Source organism: Meleagris gallopavo, chromosome 11, assembly GCF_905368555.1.
Source record: "Meleagris gallopavo chromosome 11, MGAL_WU_HG_1.1, whole genome shotgun sequence".
Taxonomy (NCBI): domain Eukaryota; kingdom Metazoa; phylum Chordata; class Aves; order Galliformes; family Phasianidae; genus Meleagris; species Meleagris gallopavo.
The window spans coordinates 2,427,137-2,444,499 of NC_139414.1; the positions used below are offsets into that span (position 1 = coordinate 2,427,137).

The following is a 17,363-nucleotide window of genomic DNA, read 5'->3' on the forward strand; positions in this document are numbered from 1 at the left end:
AAATAGAGCTGATATTTCCAGATTTTTTAAAAGCCATTGTGGTGACATCAGGCATAAAGATATGACAGCATCAAGAATTATAGTGTATTAATTATAGAGAAATAAGTGTAAGTCCATATTGTCAACCAGTAAGTATTGGCTCAGAAATTCAGCTAAGCTTTAATACTTCTGAATGACCCAATTACACTGTCATTTAGTCCAGTAATTGCCAGCAAAATAGAACAATTTAAAGAGCAATTAACTTCTCAACGTCAATTCTTGCAAAGCTGATTTCAAAACTCATGTTGCAACTTCAAAGTACATGTACATCCAAAAACATTTACTCTTTATGCTGAATAAAAGTGCCAACTAACAGCGCCCATCTGAATTGAACAAAGCTCAAACAGAACAGCTACAGACCTGACAGGCTTGCTCTCAGCATGCTAAAGATGACCTCATAAAAAAAGCTGGGCTGGGACAAAATCCAATTAATCCAGGACACTGGCACCCTCTTAGGAAAGGACTAAGAAGCAAAGTCAGCTTGCTACAGACAGCAAGTTTTATAGCTGATCCTCTTCTTTGAGAGCAAGCTTTTACCCATGTTTATACATCCTCCCGGTTTGTGTTGAGTCACCTGCCTCTCTTGTCCTATTACCAATGCACAACCAAATGGAAGACCCATCCTTCCAGGCTTTGCAGCCTGAGCTATGTGTGAGGGCCAGACAGTACTGATTTCCTTATTGAAACTTGTCACCTAGAATTGACTCAAATCTGTTAAAAAAAAAAAAAAAGAAGTTAGAACTTCTTACCACACACCCTGCCGCTGCCCTGCACAGCTACACATGCAAACTAATACAAGGCAACAGCTCTTACTGCACTTCCCTGGGGAGAAACAAAAATTCAAGAGCTGCAGCTTTGCCCTTTTCCCACAGAAGTGACGACTAAGGAGCCATCATCCCAATTTTACCTGACCTCAGAGATCCAAGGGCACACAGACATGTGGCAAATGCATCAGCTGCCCACAGCATACAGAACAAAGCCATATCAAAGATCTGTCTGGGTGAAGTATTTATGCTTTCCATGTCATCACTTGATTGTGCCTGCAATGAAACAGTTAAAGCTCCTTCTGAACCCTCCATGCTGACCCTGCCAGCAAAGGTTAGGAGATCAGCAAGAACAGAACCAAAACACTTGGACACACTTGAAGACTCGTGTATTCCTTCCCCTTTATAAAAGGAAAAGAAAAGGCAAAGCAAAATGTAGCTGAAATGACCTGCCCAGCTCCCAGCTGGAGCACTATCAGGGCTGGGATGCAGTGGCTATTTTAAGATATGGGGAGGCTGACAATGTTCAGCTGTCAACACTCAGCCATGGACGGTATCTCAAATATTTACATAGCCATGTTCTTTTCGGAGGAATTGCAAACATAACTCTTTAAACCAGAGCTGCTGCATAGAAGGGAAAAGCATATCAAGGAGGTTCCTCTACTTCCTCACTCACCCAAATCAGGATGGTGAGCTCTGGGGCTCAGACACTGGCACAGTGTGGAGTGGGGATCACTACAGTAGTTTATAAACAAAATAATATAGTTGGGAACCTAAAGTAATCACGAGACAAGACTGGAGATAATGATGCTTTATTTGTACATTTCAGCAACAGGAAAAATAATCAAAGATGAAATTATTTGCTTTGTTGTAAAGTATAAAAACATTTAATTATAAATATTTGCTAAAAAAGCGTGATTTTATAAAATATAATCTGTGAAGATATATATATACACAGTTTAATTGTTTAGCAATTCTTTCACCTGACATTAAAGAGTAGAGGTTTTTCTATTTGTTATTCCACGCTCACAGTTTAGTGCTCATAGTTTAAGAAGCAAAACAGACAAATGAAATAGATGACTGCTGAATTTTGGTCTGGAGAGGAAAAAAAAAAAATGCACCAACTGGGGCAATAGCAAAGACAGAATTTGAGCAAATTCACGTTTTGAGAGGTCTCTCCAAGGGAACACAGCTTCCCTCTGTCATAACCTACAGCATATATCCAGACAAGCATCAGGTATTTAACATTTGTGGGCAAGTTTCCTGTGCGAGTTAAAGGAAATAGCTACATACAGTGCAAGCCCTCTAAATCCAATTCAGCTAAAGATGGAAACCTCTCTGGCCTTCCCTTCTTGGGCAGGGATCGCTCAGGATGCTAGGCTGGTTTCGTCTGTTACGGCTCTAATGAAATCAAACACTACCACCACCTTTATAATTCAGGATGAGCACATATCCAAATTGGAAAAAAAAAAAACAAACAAACCCTGTGTGCCATCCAATTTTGTCATCCATCTGGCAATATCCCTTAAAAGCAGATACAGCTAAGGCTGAAAAACACAGTGAAGCCATATAGTACACTAAACATGATGGAATGTGAAAGATACGTGATTAGGCAACTCAGTTTTCTATTCCTTGTTTTAGAGAGCCAGCTTCCTCCCTTCAAAGTTCTCAGAAATCCTGCATCTTATTGAAAGGTTAGTATGGCACTTCAGAGAAGAAAAACTGGAAGACTCTCCAACATGCTGGGCAGAAAAAAAAACTACAGGAAATAATTAATTTGATCCCTGTCCCTAGTAGTTATCTTTCTCTCTTCACAGTGCTTTCAGTGCCTGCAGCACAGGGCTTTGAGGACAACTGATAAGTCAAGGATGTGTGACAACAGCAGCACAAACATACAGGAAGTGAATCTGTACTTTGTACACTGCTTTACACAAGACCTCACTACTTGAATGTAAGCAAGGAATGAATTAATAAGGAAGTTAAGAGAAGAGTGTACAGAAAGAGAAAGAATGAAGTAGGTAAACACTTGTCAGTGCTTACCCATGATTTGCTACCTGCTGTTTCTACTTCAGGATGATGTACTCCTGACAGTTCAAAGCAAACAGCATGCACACAGCTCTTCTGATTCACATCATTACGAATGCATAGTAACTGCAAGAGTTGTGTCCTTAGAAACTCGGAAGGATCTTCAGGAGAGGAAGACTAAAATCTGTTACAGCTTTCTTGGCAGGATCCAGGCTGTTCTCTCCAGGTAGAACCTGGATCTGGAAAACGTACCAAGTCCTGTGCAACCAGAGCACATATTGGCTGGCTGCTTACTGGGTAAATGCAGACTTTAACTCCCTGAAAGCTGCTCGGCGGTGTTTCCTTTCCTCCTCTTCTCGCTTTCGCTCATCTTGCTCAGCTCTTATCTCTGCTTCAAACTTACTTGCTGAAGAAAGGGCTTGAACCTTCATGGAAGAAAAAACAAAAGCTTTGCATCAGAGACAGAACCAAAGTCTGGATTACTCTTAAGTGAGCAACACCAAACTGTTTACTGCACCCTCATTGCTTAATGGGAAGCTGTAAGCATGGGTCAAGTACTAATTAGACTGCACTACTTGGGAATTTACATCCAATACTTGCTAGCTTGCTTGACTTGGACATCAGTAAAAGAAAGGCCATTTACTAATAAGTCACTAGCAAGTAACCAAAACAATGCTGTCAGTACTAGGTCAAATGCATTATTTCTGCAAGCATACAGCATAGCATAACGTTGTGAGTAAACAGTGGGAGAAACTACAGAAGAAAACAGCTCTGAATCATAGCCAAATCTGAGATAATCATACTATACCACAGATAATCTGCAGATCAAAAGAAACTTTTTTCGCTGGCTGTTTTTCCAGCTTTCATCTCAGTACATCTGCTGTGCAATAGCTGTGCTACACTCTCAGGACAAAACTTCTTATGTAAGCACACAGGATTATTCTCTCTCCAAGAGAACTTGCAAAAAGGGTGCTTTGTCAGCTTCATTGTGTAAAGCTCTTTCTGCCAGCACCAGGACTCTGTGGAATAATTTTGATTCCAAAGGTTACAAAGAACTGCTCAAGAAAGAGAGAATTCAAGCAGAATCTGAAATTCTATATTTCAAAACACCACTGAACTGAGTTCTCTGGTCAAGTTTTGAAAAATGAGAAAGTCAGTCCCAATGCATTTGTTTCCAGGATGCTTTTGTCTTCTAAAAGAAGTCAGCCAGCTGGTCACGTACAGCTCTTGGCCACTGGAGCCAAGTCCAGTCAGCTCTATCAGGGTAAGACCCACAGCAGAGACTGGATGAAGGCATTCTAGTGTTGATTAAACTACAGAAGAATGGTGTAGCTAGATAAAGCTTGAAGGGAAAAAAACAAAAATTTTAAAAAGGTGAAGGCCAGATGAAGTTACACATTCTTTAAGCTAGGGGTAAAATAGACAATATCTTCTACTGAAAAGCAAAAGCAGGGTTAGAATCTCAGTGGTAGTCAGGTTCTACAGGCAGTTTCATGTCTGTCTTTGGTACAACATACCTTAGCTTCAAAGAAGTTCTTGGCTCCTTTGACTCCTTCAATGGAGACATCTATCTCAGAGAGCTTTGCAAGAGTCAACAGTCCACTGTCTTCCTCAAGTTCCCCAGCTGCAGCTTTATGGAAAATCAGCAGGAACTATCAAGACAGAAGAAACATTCAAGTTCTTCACTGAGATGAAGAATTAAAATGCAAACAGCACAAATATCCACCTGGGGGACAGAGGGGGGTAGGAATTGATATTTCAGAGGAAATGAAGCCGGTTTTATAGAAAAAAATGGCAACTTGTACTCTCATGTCCTAGCTCTACTACATAGCCCTGCTGCACTAAAGAGAAAAACCTCTTAGGAAAAGAGGGTTTGCATGGAACGATGCCATGATGAAGCACAGCTGCAGGACTCCTACACAGCAAGAGGAGACCATCCCTACCTGCCTGGTACAACTGTGAGGTGGGCTCTGATCCAGCCCTCAATATCCCCAAACCCTAATGCTTCCCCACTGTTGTGATCTGAGACCCCACATCCCACAAGAATGAAAGCAGGACTAAGACTGCCTTGCCTCAACCTCAGCCTCTCTGTACTGAGGTGACAGTCCAACTCCCCTAGGGAGGATATCAGTGCAATGGTGTGCACTTGAAAGCAATTTGGGGACAGCCCAGCATCATCAACTCGGCCTTCAATACTTACTAAGCCTTGCTATCCACACAGCATAGGAGGAAAAAAAACAAAATTAAGGCCAAATGCACCAGGAACAATAACACATGGTCACTTCAACTGGTTCCTTGTCTAGGACACAGGAAAGATTACTCAAATCAGTACTTGGAGCAATGCCTCAGCATGTTCCAGGAAACCCGGAATGGTTTAGCTACAATGAGCAACACCCTGGTATTTCTCTTGTGCCCATTAAATAACACACAGGAGAGCTTCTCTAATACGTGTCAGGTCAGACCAGGGGCATGCCCTCAAGAGAGGTGACTCAGAGCTAACTTAAGAGAGTACCAGCATCCACAGTAAATAGTTTTGAAACCTTTGTCCTGCACTGAACTGAAGACATTTAACAAACTACAGCAGAGTGCAAACTGGCAAATAAATTGCAGAAGAAAAAGAATCGGCCATATTACCATTGAGGAAAGCACTTAAAAAAAACAACACACACAAAAGGGACAAAAACAGCTGCTTAAAAATAAAGATCTCTGCATCACCTGACAAGCAAATTCACACAACCAATTCCCTGCTATTCTTGGGCACCCCAGGAGGTGTCAGCACTGAAGTAACACAGACAGAAGCAAGTCACCCAGTACCAAAGGAGCCCAGTAGTAATGCATCGCTGCAGCGCTTCAGTCCAGGGGAGAGAGCTGCAAATACCACACAGAACTGCTGTGAAGTCCATCTGACAGGCATGCCCGACATCCCTGCCACTTTAGGACTTGGCTTTCTCCTCCAGAAAGCGCCTGCGTTATCCCAGAGGAGGGCAGCAGAGTTCCAGCATCTGAACTGAGAGAGCCTCTCTTCTCTCTCAAATTGTTTGCAGAAACCAACAGAGATGAGAGAGTTTGGGAAGATTCCCGTGGGGAGGGGTGTGGAGATGACGGCAGCGCTGGCTGCCCTCTCACAGAAGCAGCATTACCAGGCCTTGCTTCATGCAACGGCCTTGTAACCCCTTGTGTACTCAGCACAAAATAGCCAGAAAGCACTCTGTGCTTGGGGAGAAACCTTATTCCCCTCCAAAAAACATGCAACAAATCAAATAATGCTCTGCTGAACAGAAACTAAATCCTTCCCAAGACACGCTCTCATTCTGCTCAGATCCGCTAGGTTTGGGCTTAGTTCCTCTCTTCTGCCACCACTGCTGAGCACAGGGGCAGGGAGAGCCAGCAGGCAGGCCGGGCTGCACACACTGCAGGTCGTTACAGTTCCTCCTCACAGTTGTGCTCCACCCTGCAAGTCCCACTTCCTGGCACTGGACAAGTGCAGCAAAAGCAGCACAATCCTGAGGTCTGGCACAGCTGTTGCCCGGGGAGGAGACTGGAAACACCCAGTCACAAGTACGAGTGTGCATGAATCATCCTGAAACTAGGGGATGGGGAAGCAATTCCTACAATGGAATACAGGCTGCTGCAGCCAAGGAAAGCAAGCTAAGAAGGAAACCAAGGAGCAAGCCACCAGCTCGAGTGGACAAAGCATAACTCCAGCCTTTGAGTACCCTGCGATGCAGGCATCATTCTGGTTTCCACCAGATCTCACGATTCATCCTGCATGTCAGCACACTGCCTGCAGCCCACCCTCACCAGTTACTTGCTATTGAAGCATCAATCCTCACTTAACATCAAGCACTATCAGAATTTTTAAATTCAGACATAGGAGCCCATCAGGAAACTAACTCATTTCACACCCTTGCTAAGACCCAGGATGTGGTACATGCAGCTAAGAATCAGAGAAATGTCAAGAGAAGTCAAAGTGAATAATGCTATACTTTTAAAAACCCAGCTCTTAAAAAACTGGTACAACAGGACACACTCTTTCCACCCCACAAGCTTCATAGGAAGCAAGAGATATATTCACCCTCACATCATTCATTAGCAAAGACTTAAAAGTCTCAGAGCAATGTTGCAGACATGCAACCCACCGGACGCCATGCTGACCCCCAGGACACAAGGGCAGGTACTGGATCAGCTGGCAGCAGTGCCCCTGGAACTGCTTGCCAGAGAAGTGGTGTCACTCCAGGCTGCAGTTGGCACAAACCCTGCTAGCAAACATGACATGGGTCAGCACATAAGTGAGGGTGTGAGGAAGTGGGTGGATTCTGGCAGACTGTAGATAGCAGCTAGAATTAACCATTACTATTATACCAATTAACTCTGCTTTCCTGTGGTAATGAAAAAAACAACCTGAAGATTTTCCTCTTGCTGCTGTACATGACATATCAAAGCCTCAACTGCTTGGCTCAAGTTGCAAAGGAAGTCTTGTGCAGTTAATGGTTGATAAATTGACAGACTCAGAAGTCACCAGTACAGCAGCACTCCTAATAGCGCCAATGGCTTGTCAGCAGCAAGACAGAGCAACACAGGCCTGCCTTCCAGATAACAGCTTACACAGAATGGGAGGACATGGCACTACCCAAAGAAACTACAAAAAGGTGACCTGTTGCAAACGAAAGAGGACTTTAGTATTTCTCTGGCCAGGCCTCAAGCAGCATGTTTTCAGGCAGGTTTGTCAGGACACATCCTCTGGAAAGACAGACAGGAGCCCTCCAGCAGTTGAGCTGCATGCTGCTGACTTCAGGCATGCATTTAAAATAGGGTTTCTCCTCACGTTGTCAGAGTGGTCTAAGTTGCTCACTCTCCACGTGCTCACTAGTCACCACTAGCAGGAAGTGGAGCAGGGCAGGGCCACGGGGCTGGTTTAGGCCTTCTAACCCACCAGGAAAGCCCATCTTCCTGCCAGCCCTCTGCCCAGTGCTTCTGTAACAACACAACAAGCACGCTGCTCCTCTCTACCACTGGAAGATTTGAGTACCTGCCAAGACTGTGATTTGTCCCCAGAGCTCTGCCAGTAACATTGCCTCATTCCAGCCTGTGTACCACTCCGGCTTGTGTTTGCTTGCCCATCTTTTTGCATCTGGCTACAAACTACAACAACAGCACCAGCTGCTGCTGCCATGTGCCAAGAGCTGGCAGCACACTCAGCACATGCCAGCTGACGTGTGGCCATGCAAAGGGCTGTGCTCCAAACAGGTGGCAGCAGAAGAGGAGCCACACCACCACTTGTGCTGAAACACCAATGCCAGGACATCACAGGCCGGACCTCCCAGAGCCTTGGGGGATAAAGGCACTTAATTTTCATTGCAGAAAGCATCTGCAGCACTGCTCACACAATCCAGCAGCTGTTCTAGCCCTTCACCCAGTCCAAAGGCGAGCCCAGGCAGCACACAGCAAAGCAGAGAGGGCTTCTCCAGTGCACGCAGAGGTTTGGCAATCACAGGTGTGCGTCTGTTCTGCCTTCAGTGCTTATCTTGCCCCAGCGTGACTTAGAGCCAAGGACACTGTGCTCTTCCTGCTCCACTGGATTCTTTGCTACCTCCAGTTCACCTCTGCCTGAGCAGGTACCCTTCCCTTCACAGAGGAACTGCCAGCTTAGAACTTCAGGTGTAAGCAGAGAGGTTCTCACTGTGGTTGAAAGTGTTCCTCTGAGCAATAATGGGAACAGTGTGCGAGAAGGGACAAAGCAAGGCTGTAGGAGGAATGGTAGCATACACAGTTATTCCCAACAGCTCTAAAGGGTGGACAGAGGCATCCTCATTTTCCTCACCCCTCAAAAAAAAAAAAACTCAAATAAATGGCACTTTCAAAATCAAGAATATCCAGAGATATTCTAGTGGAGAGCTCTGCATCCCACCCCCCAAACCAAATATCCACCCTAGAAGCATGGCAGGAGCACAGTCCCTCCTGAGCAGTACCACAGGTCCTGAGCAGTAAGGCTTTCCTATCTCCAACACATCCTGGAGGGATGAGCAGCAGGATGGCCATGCAGCCTTCCACTGCTGCAAAAATCAGTAACTGTACTGCCTGAGGAGCTGCTGGTTAACGTATAAAGCCACACTGTTATGCACACTGCTGATACAGGCAGCAATCAAAGCCTAGTGTAAGGTTATTCAATAGGAGGTTGTGATAACTGCCGTGATAAAGGCTGGGTACCCTTGACTGCACAAGTGCCACTGACTAAGCACCCTCTCTTCTTTCATCCAGCAGCAGCTCCTGTCCTGCCCACAGCAGGGCTCCCAGCTCCTCCAGCACGACTGATGCCCAGTAGCATCACAGCAGAGCAATAACCGATCTCTTTGCTGACTTGAAGATGAGAATGGAGACAGTTGCTGACAGTGCTTCAGATCTGGATCTGCCCATGGCCCACCTGCTGCTTTACCACATCCCACAGTAGGAGGAATATGGAAGGGACAGTTCTACAGGGCTGCTTCCTCCCTTCTACCCCACAACCACATCCACAGCTGCACCTATGCCACCTTACCTCACGGAAGCTGAGCTTCCCATCAAAGTCTTCATCCACCTCTTTGATCATGTTCTTTAGTCCCAGGTGGGTCTGTGGGGCTCCCAGCTTTTCCATCATCAGTTTCAGCTCCATCAGGTCAATGTATCCATCCCGTCCTGAATCATACCTGTGGGGTACGAAGGGGAGAGGGTCAGTCCTCATCATTCCCTGTATCCAGGAGCATCTTTCCCAGAAGAGGAACCGAGCAAATGAAAAAACACAAAGCAGTTCCACATGCAGCAGAGAGAAGCTGTACAACACAGATTATATTAAGCTCAGGGAAGTGGTAGGCCACTTTCAGAGCTGTCTCTTCCAAGAGGGAAGTACTCAGAAGCTCAAGCCAAACCACCCCACACAGAAAGAAGAGGAACTTGCTTATCTTGGGATTTCCATCTTCCCACTTACGTGTCCAGCATGAAGTTAATTTGCACACAGTTTACACCATGCACCAGCATGGAGCAGCAAAGGCATGCCAGAGCCAGCTGCTGCCTGCTCTCAAGCTCATTTAGAGGAAAAAGGAGGTGCACAGACCAACCAGAACCTCCCCTCAAAGGAGACTATCTTCCTTTGTAAGCAAAAGACACCCACTTGGCTGTTAGGATCTCTTCTCTCTGAAATGCTTCTGTACTACATAAGCACTCTGCTTCAGGGCAGCTGTTGATTCAGTGCCCTGAGGCAGAGCACAAAAGCAGGCTGAGGGAAGCACAGTACACTGCTGTAATCCTGGCTGGTGCCTGATGGCTGCAAGACAGCAGTGGGAGGAGAAGAAATTTATACCCACCTTGGGACAGGTCTAGGAGCAAGGCTGGAGTAGGACCATGCTCCCATGAGAGCACAAAAGATTGTAAACAACTCCTTGCAGGAGGAAAGGGTAGAAACAGGGAGGGAGGCAGTGACCTGCAGCTCTCAGACTGAGACTGTGCACCAGTTCCTTCCTTGACATCCACTGCCAGCAGGAGAGAAATACCCAGCACTTCATAGCCATGAGAGTCATTACTGGGTTTCAAAGTCCAAAGACACAAGCGATGAACTCTACTGTAATCAGACAATAGCCATCCCTCATCCCAGCCCTGCCAGCCCCTGCCTTCACTCAGAGTGAAAAGTCCCACCACATCAAGCTTCAAGATTCATTCCCAAATCAGAAAGTGAGTCGGACCCCAATGGCCAGCTCTGGTCTAACAGAAAGCCAGGGCTCTCACAGCAGGATGGGGCAAGGTCTGGCTTGGCGCAACCCTGCTGCAGTGCCTGCTGCTGCCCTGGTCTTCTCCCACCACCTCAAACCCAATGCAGCTCTATCTTTTGGCTGTTCAGAGATGAAGCCCTACAAACTGTGCAGAAGCTCTCTTCTCTGGCAGGAGCTAGTGAAATCCTTCCACTCATCACTCATTCACTATTAGCTCTCTTCCAAAGAGCATGAGAGCTGCAGCCATCCCAGACCAAGACCTGCACAATTGTGGTTACTCTGGAAGAAAGCCCTTTCCAGCTGAGAAACCTCACAGCTGCAGAGGAAGCTGCGGCTGAAAAAAGCATGAACAAAGCTGCTGGCCCTGGGCCGCATGCAGGCGTAGGCAGTGCAAGGCAGGGCTGCAGCCACAGCATTGCCCAACCACAGCACCGGGTAGGGATCCTTCACACCAGGCATCTGCTGCTTTTCAGACAGCCCCACCACCTCCCAAACCAGTTTTTGTACTGTACCCCTACTACCATGAGGCCCAAAGTATCAAGCCTGTGAGCACTAAAGTGATGCACCTGGTGGGCTTGCAGACCCTGCTGCTAACCTGCAGGCACATCTGCAACCAGCAAACCTAAGGACACTAGATGGGACAGCTTTCTGGAAAACTAGGAGAGAAACCTCTGTTGGAGCAGAAACCAGGTCACAGAGCTGACAGGCCAGGAAAGCAGGCACACTGCAGGAAACGATCAGTAATTTAAGGTATGTGTAAGCAGCACAACCAAACCTAGCTCTGAGATGCTCTTGCAGAACTGCACTAAGTACAATCTCTTCCCTGTTTAAGTATCAGACTGCTTTTCCTATAAGTTCGGGGAAAAGGGTATGGAGCTGTTCCTCTAGAGACAGCTGGACAGGCAGTACCTTTGATCAGATAAGGCAAGGGGCTCTGAGGATTTGCTTTTTTGTTTGTTTTATCCTAACAAGCCAATGCTGCTCTCTACCTAGCTGTGGAAGCAGAGCTACATCCAGCCCTCAAACAAGGGCTGCTGCTCAGAGAAGGGCAACAGAGAAGCCAGAAGGAGGGGGAGGTGCTGAGCCCACACTTACTGTGCCCATCTCACCCCTGTGATGCAGGCACTGCTGCAGGCAAACACTGGTCCTCAGTGCCTTGTCTTCACCTCAACACAGCCTGGAGGGCAGACACCATCCAGAAGGGTTAACTAGTTACACTGGGTGCCTCACCACCGGGCACAGCTTCAGGGCTCAACTATCCTGCAGAGAGGCAGCACAAAGCAAGGATTGTGAGGAACAGGCAGCAGAACAGCACGCAGTCCCAGCCACACAATAGGTGTTCAGTGCACAGGGCTGGGCGGCCCCAGAGGAACACTTCAACACAGGACAGGCCACTGGCAAGGGGCAGCAGCTCAGCAGGCACACATCCCCCAGAATCAGCTTCCCAGAGCCAACAGGACATGGCAGCTCCCAGACTGCGTGGAGCAGTGCAGCACCCTGCAAACTGCTGCATTCCCTCCCCACCCCCACTCCCCTCCCAGAGCAGCGTGAGTATTTTAGGACCTTGGCACAGCCACATGACCGCCACACAGCTGCACGGCCAGACTATTTAGGGAGAGACATATTTATAGGGCACGAGAGAAGGTGTCGTTCATTCCCTGCTGCACACCCACGGGTGCAGGCACTTGGCACAACAGGGCATAGCACAGTTGTTACACAGCTGAACCTGGGGAGCATCGGTCCCAGCACTCCTCTGCCTGACCCAAAAGCACACCGACTGCTTTCTGGGAGCTCCCCTCAGCACCCTTGGTTCCAGCCAGGCCCTGGGACATCACTCACCTATTGTACCACCAGCACAGCAGCCCGGCTCCTGCAGGGTGACAGACACTCTGCAAGGATAGCACAGGTAACAAGCAGAGCTGGAGGAGAGCACCAGAGCAGGTTTGGCCCCCTAAACGTATCCCAACATTCTGAAAGCAACCCTGTCCTATGCTGCAGAAGCAGCACAGCAGGACTACGTAGCACCTGTGTGCCCAGCTGCCTCACCAGCCCTACCGTCACCCTCTGTCCTGCCATGACACCAGAGCTTTGCTCCCTTCGTGCTCAAAGCTGCCCGGGCTGCCAGCCAAGGCTCACCCTAGCAACACACAAGCATTACTGAGGGGCTCTCACACTGACAGGCAAAGATACCTCACATCTCAGGCACACAGAGATGGGGCAGCTGCAGCAGCATGTCAGCAGCAGGGCTGTGGTGGGTCTCCTTCTGCAACAGGGCAGCTGTGGCCCCATGGATGAGCTGGGACACTGCACACAGCTACAAGCACCATGGCTGACCCAGTAAGGCTTTGCAGCACAGTCAGAGTAACAATCCTGGCAGCAGATAAAACACTGAGCTGCTGCCAAAATCTGCTGCAACAAGGATGCACCCAGATTCCCAGGCTGGCTCACTTCCACTCAGGCTGCAGTGTCTCCCTGCTGCTAGAGCACTGGGGGAAGAAAGAGGCAGCAGAAATAGGGGCAAGGAAGGAAAGAGGCAATACTTAACTGAAAAGACTTATTTAAGGGCAAGAAGTGTATCATGCACAATTACTGTGCTAGTACAATCATTGCAATGGTGTTATGCAGCACAGCTGAAGGTCTACACCACAGAAGATAAAAGGACTGGGTAAGGAAGAAAAGGAAAAAGGAAAAGCTGAGGACTGCATTACCAGTACTGAGTTGGCTGTTATCTCACCACTTGTCTTAGTAAGAAAACCACTGAACAAGAAAAGAATAGTTGAACGAGAAATCCCAAATACTGGAGGATCAAAGAGCAATTTCTAAATATTCACTCTCCTTGAGAAAGACTGGAAAGAAAACCTGCCCTTCCTGTACACATTCCCTGCACCTGAGCTTGCTGCACACATTGTGGGCAACTGTACTTTGATCTGCAACTCCCGCATGCTGTAATGGCCTAACACAGGCTCTGAAACAAATCAGAGTAATGGTGCTGAAGTGGTAATAATCTCTTCTTAAATATTTCAAAATCCTAAGCAGCACTTGATTTCCTCTGAGCATTGTGTATCACCTTACATGTCAAGTGCTTTGATAACAACTCCACCATATTGAGGCAGGAGCAAACTCCCAAGCAAGGATTTCCAATCCCTCTGCCATGCTTTGCTCTTGAAGGGATAGGACAAGATGGAGGCTTCCTACACACAGATTTCCTTTGCAGAGCTGGAGTGACATGGCCTTGGGCAGCCAAGTCTCCATCAGGATTACCTCCTTGACCACCGGGCAGCTGGTGGCAGATCAGGGACAGCTGGTCACAGCAGGAGCACAGCCATCCCGGGGCAAATGAGGGTGTGCAGCACCAGTCTACACCCAGCCCGGGCCTCTCAAGCTGCTTCAGGGGGTCAAAGGGAGACCACAGCCTTCCCCACTCGATAGGCAGGAGGCAATCATGAAATGAGTGGGCAGCACATGAAATTCCCTAAGTGCAACAGCAACGCTGGAATTTATGCACTTCCTCCCACCCTGCAGACTAATCTGGTGGCTGCTCTCCTCCCCCACCACATACCTCAGGGAGGTCACTCAGCCCAGGCACAGCCTGGCTCTCACTCACACACACCTGCCCCCAAGCTGCCTTTGCCCAGATGAGATCACAGCAAGGTGAGCTGCAGGACTCCAGAGCTCCCCAGAGCCTGCTTGCAAGACTCTGGGAAGAGAGGTTATTGTGGTTACCTGCATCACCACACAGTCAGAACACGCAACTAATTAGGTCGCATTATAATTAGCCTGAGCTGCAGACTTCCTGGTCCCTCTGCCAAAATAAGAAGAGCCCACCCCAAGAGCTCCCGTTGCCACCTGATGCACATCTACACTTTGCGGCAGCAGCCCCTGGGGTGGCACAGCCGCAGCACCCTGCTGCTGGCACCTGGGACACTCCTCAAGCACACAGGAACAGGGATATGAGGCTCAAACAGGAGGGTGAGCCAAGCCCAACCAAACCCTTGGCCCCCAGACCCCAGGGATGGGAAATCAAGAGCAGAAACTTGGCATCTGGTGGTAACAAGACAACATGCTGCTCGTCAAATACTTATTTTCTAACATTAGTAAGAAAAATCCTAGGTTGTTGTTGCTGAGGCCAATAAGCCATATGAAGCATAAAACCCTTAATCACATTAACTCTAGCTCTGACAGGCAGGAATTAAGAGGAGTATTTCCTCTCCTTCTGGAGCACGTGGTGCTGGCCAATACTTAAAACAGGTTGCTGGGACCAGATGGAGCAAAGACCAGATCCCCTGCAGCCAACTCCAGCTGCATCCAGCACAGCCACCAGCAGGACAGGGGTTTTCTATCCTCCTGCCCGGAGGGATGACACCCACCATCCCCTGGGCCATGGGAGCACACAGCCCAGCTCCATCCTCTTCTGGCAAGCTGACCAGCACTCAGCTGCAATGGTCCTCAAAGGGCACACACTGCTTCCCAACTACACTGAAACGCTGATTAGCATTCAACTGCAAAGCCTAAATTCCCCACTTGTAGGGCCTGCATTTAATGAGCTCATTGTCTAAAAATCCAGCTGCAATTCAGCTCTTCCACTTTTTATTTCCCCAATCACAGTTGTTCCCTTCCGAGTCAGCATCCCTGCCCACTCCACGCTCCTACCCTCAGCTTCTAGGCCACAGGCACAACCAGCACGGTTCATCCTCCTGCCCTCACAGGCCCACATCCCAGCCCTCCACACCGCACAGTACCCCTTTACCAGCTGCCAGAAGTGGCACAGGAGCAAGCAGAGCAGAAATCTTGCCCAGGCACCTCCCTCCCCATGCCCAGCTGCTGATGCAAAGCAGCCCACACAACAAAGACCTCCGGCGCACTCAGAAAGATGAATGCCTCTCCACAAGCACACAGCTAGGTTTCCCGCAGCAACAGTCCTGTCTGGAGCCAGCAACACCCCACAGAGCTGTGAAGTGGAAGCATTCAAGCTAACTCTGTCTCTCGGCCCAGCCTCTGAAATGCTCAAGGCAGCTTTCAGACAGGAGAAAGCCCTGACAAGTTACAAACCCTGCTGCAGACACCTCTTATAAGCCAAAGCAGCTCTCTGCACCCCACACGGTGCTTTTGTGGCCCAGCCTCCCTGTGCTGGGCAGCATCCTCACCCCCAGCCCTGCCCCCTCCTCGAGGCTGGGAACGTCAGGCCCAGGGAGCAGAGATTTGGGGTACCAAAAGGAAACACAAGCACAGGTAACAAAGGCACTCACACACAGCCCAAACGCAGGGACAGGGCACGAAGAGCACACAGCACAGCTGGAACACGGCCCTGGTTAAGCAGAAATGCTTTGCCTTACACAAACAGCACTCTGCATTGCTTGAACATAGTATGAACTCTCCTGACAGGAGGGGAACTCCATCGCAGGAAAAGAGGATAAGAGGAAGCCACACTCAAGCTTCATTTGAAGTGCACGGGAGGGAACACAAAGCCCGGCCAACAAGACTGCAGTTGGAGCCACAACGCTGCCGAGCAGAGCTGCGGGGGACGCTCAGCTGCCGAAGGCAGACATGCAGCATGAGTGTAAGGCACAGGGACACGGGCCCGCCCCGGGGCACGCAGCAGGAGCAGCACCGCTCCCCTGCCGGCCCCGCCGAGCGCACAGCAGGACGCTGGACGAGGCCAAGCAAAGGTCAGCCGTACCTGCAGGCAGCAGCCGTCACCCGCAGCACAGCACGCAGCGCTCGTCCCCCTGACACGGGGACACGCAGGTGCTCCTCCTCGTCCTACTTTCCCCATGAAGTCACAGCTGCCGGGTGCCACCGCGAGCGCCCATCACCTCCGGCCCCGGGAAAGCGGCCGAACAGAAGCAGGCGGAGCGCGGGCACAACGGCCGCGTCCAGCCCTCCTCGCACCCACCGAACACACGGGGACGGAAGTAAAGCAAGGCGGCGGGGGGTCCGGCGGAGCCCCGCGAGGCACTCACAGGCGGAACATGCGCTCCATCTCCTTGATCTGCCGGCGGCTGAACTCCTTGAACTCGGTGTAGGGGTTGAAGACGGCGGCCCGGCAGGGCTGCGCCGCGCCCTCGTTGATGTCGTGCCGCCGGGCCAGCTTAGCGCTCAGCTCCGCGCCCGCGCTGGCCGTCAGGCAGCTCCGCTCCTCCTCGCCCGCCTCGGACGAGGCTGGGACCTCCGCGTCCCGCTCATCGCCCTCCGCCGCCGCCCCGCTCTCCTCCAACAGCAGCCGCCGCTGCAATTTCTGAGCCAGCTCCTCCGAGGCCATCGCCCCGCACCGCCGCCGTCCGCGGGCCGCGATCGCGCTGTGCGCAGGACCGCCTGCCCCGGGCCTGAACTTTATTCCCTCACTCGGAGGCGGCGGGCGGAGCGGAGCGGGGCGGGGCGGGGCGGTGCTGGAGGAGGCGGGGCTGTGCCGGAGGGGCGCGGGCGGTTCCCCCGCGTGACCCCGGAGCCGCGGCCGCCCGGCGTGCGGGGTACGATCGCCTGCCTCGTGCCGCGGGGCCGTAAGCCCTGGCGCGTGCCTCCCTCTCAGCTAAAATGGATGCGGACAAAGCTCGGCCCGGCCCGGCCCCGCGCTCCCCCTCCTCCGCGAAGCGTGCGGAAGGCGGGCGGCCCCCCACGACCCGCCGGCTGTCCGCCGCGCTGTGCCGGACCGGTCCGACCCTCTCGGTCCCTGCAAGGTACCCGACACAGCCCCCGAAACGGGATTAGCGTGGGTTAGGCTGCCTGCTGATGGGATTTGTTCACGGGGAAGGAGAGAGAGAGAGGAAAGCAGCAGCTCGGAGGCAGTACCTGCTCGTGG

General features: G+C 50.1%; 1 protein-coding gene across 1 annotated transcript; it reads right to left on the minus strand.

The window, feature by feature from the left end:
• Window positions 1-1,599: 1,599 nt before the first annotated feature.
• EFHD1 (EF-hand domain family member D1) lies at window positions 1,600-16,942 on the minus strand. Its single transcript, XM_010716722.3, has 4 exons — window positions 16,528-16,942; window positions 9,364-9,511; window positions 4,346-4,480; window positions 1,600-3,253 (listed from the first exon to the last, which is right to left on the minus strand). The coding sequence occupies exons 1-4, from the start codon at window positions 16,824-16,826 to the stop codon at window positions 3,119-3,121; spliced, it is 717 nt and encodes a 238-aa protein (XP_010715024.2). The 5' UTR covers window positions 16,827-16,942; the 3' UTR covers window positions 1,600-3,118.
• Between the last annotated feature and the right edge of the window lie 421 nt (window positions 16,943-17,363).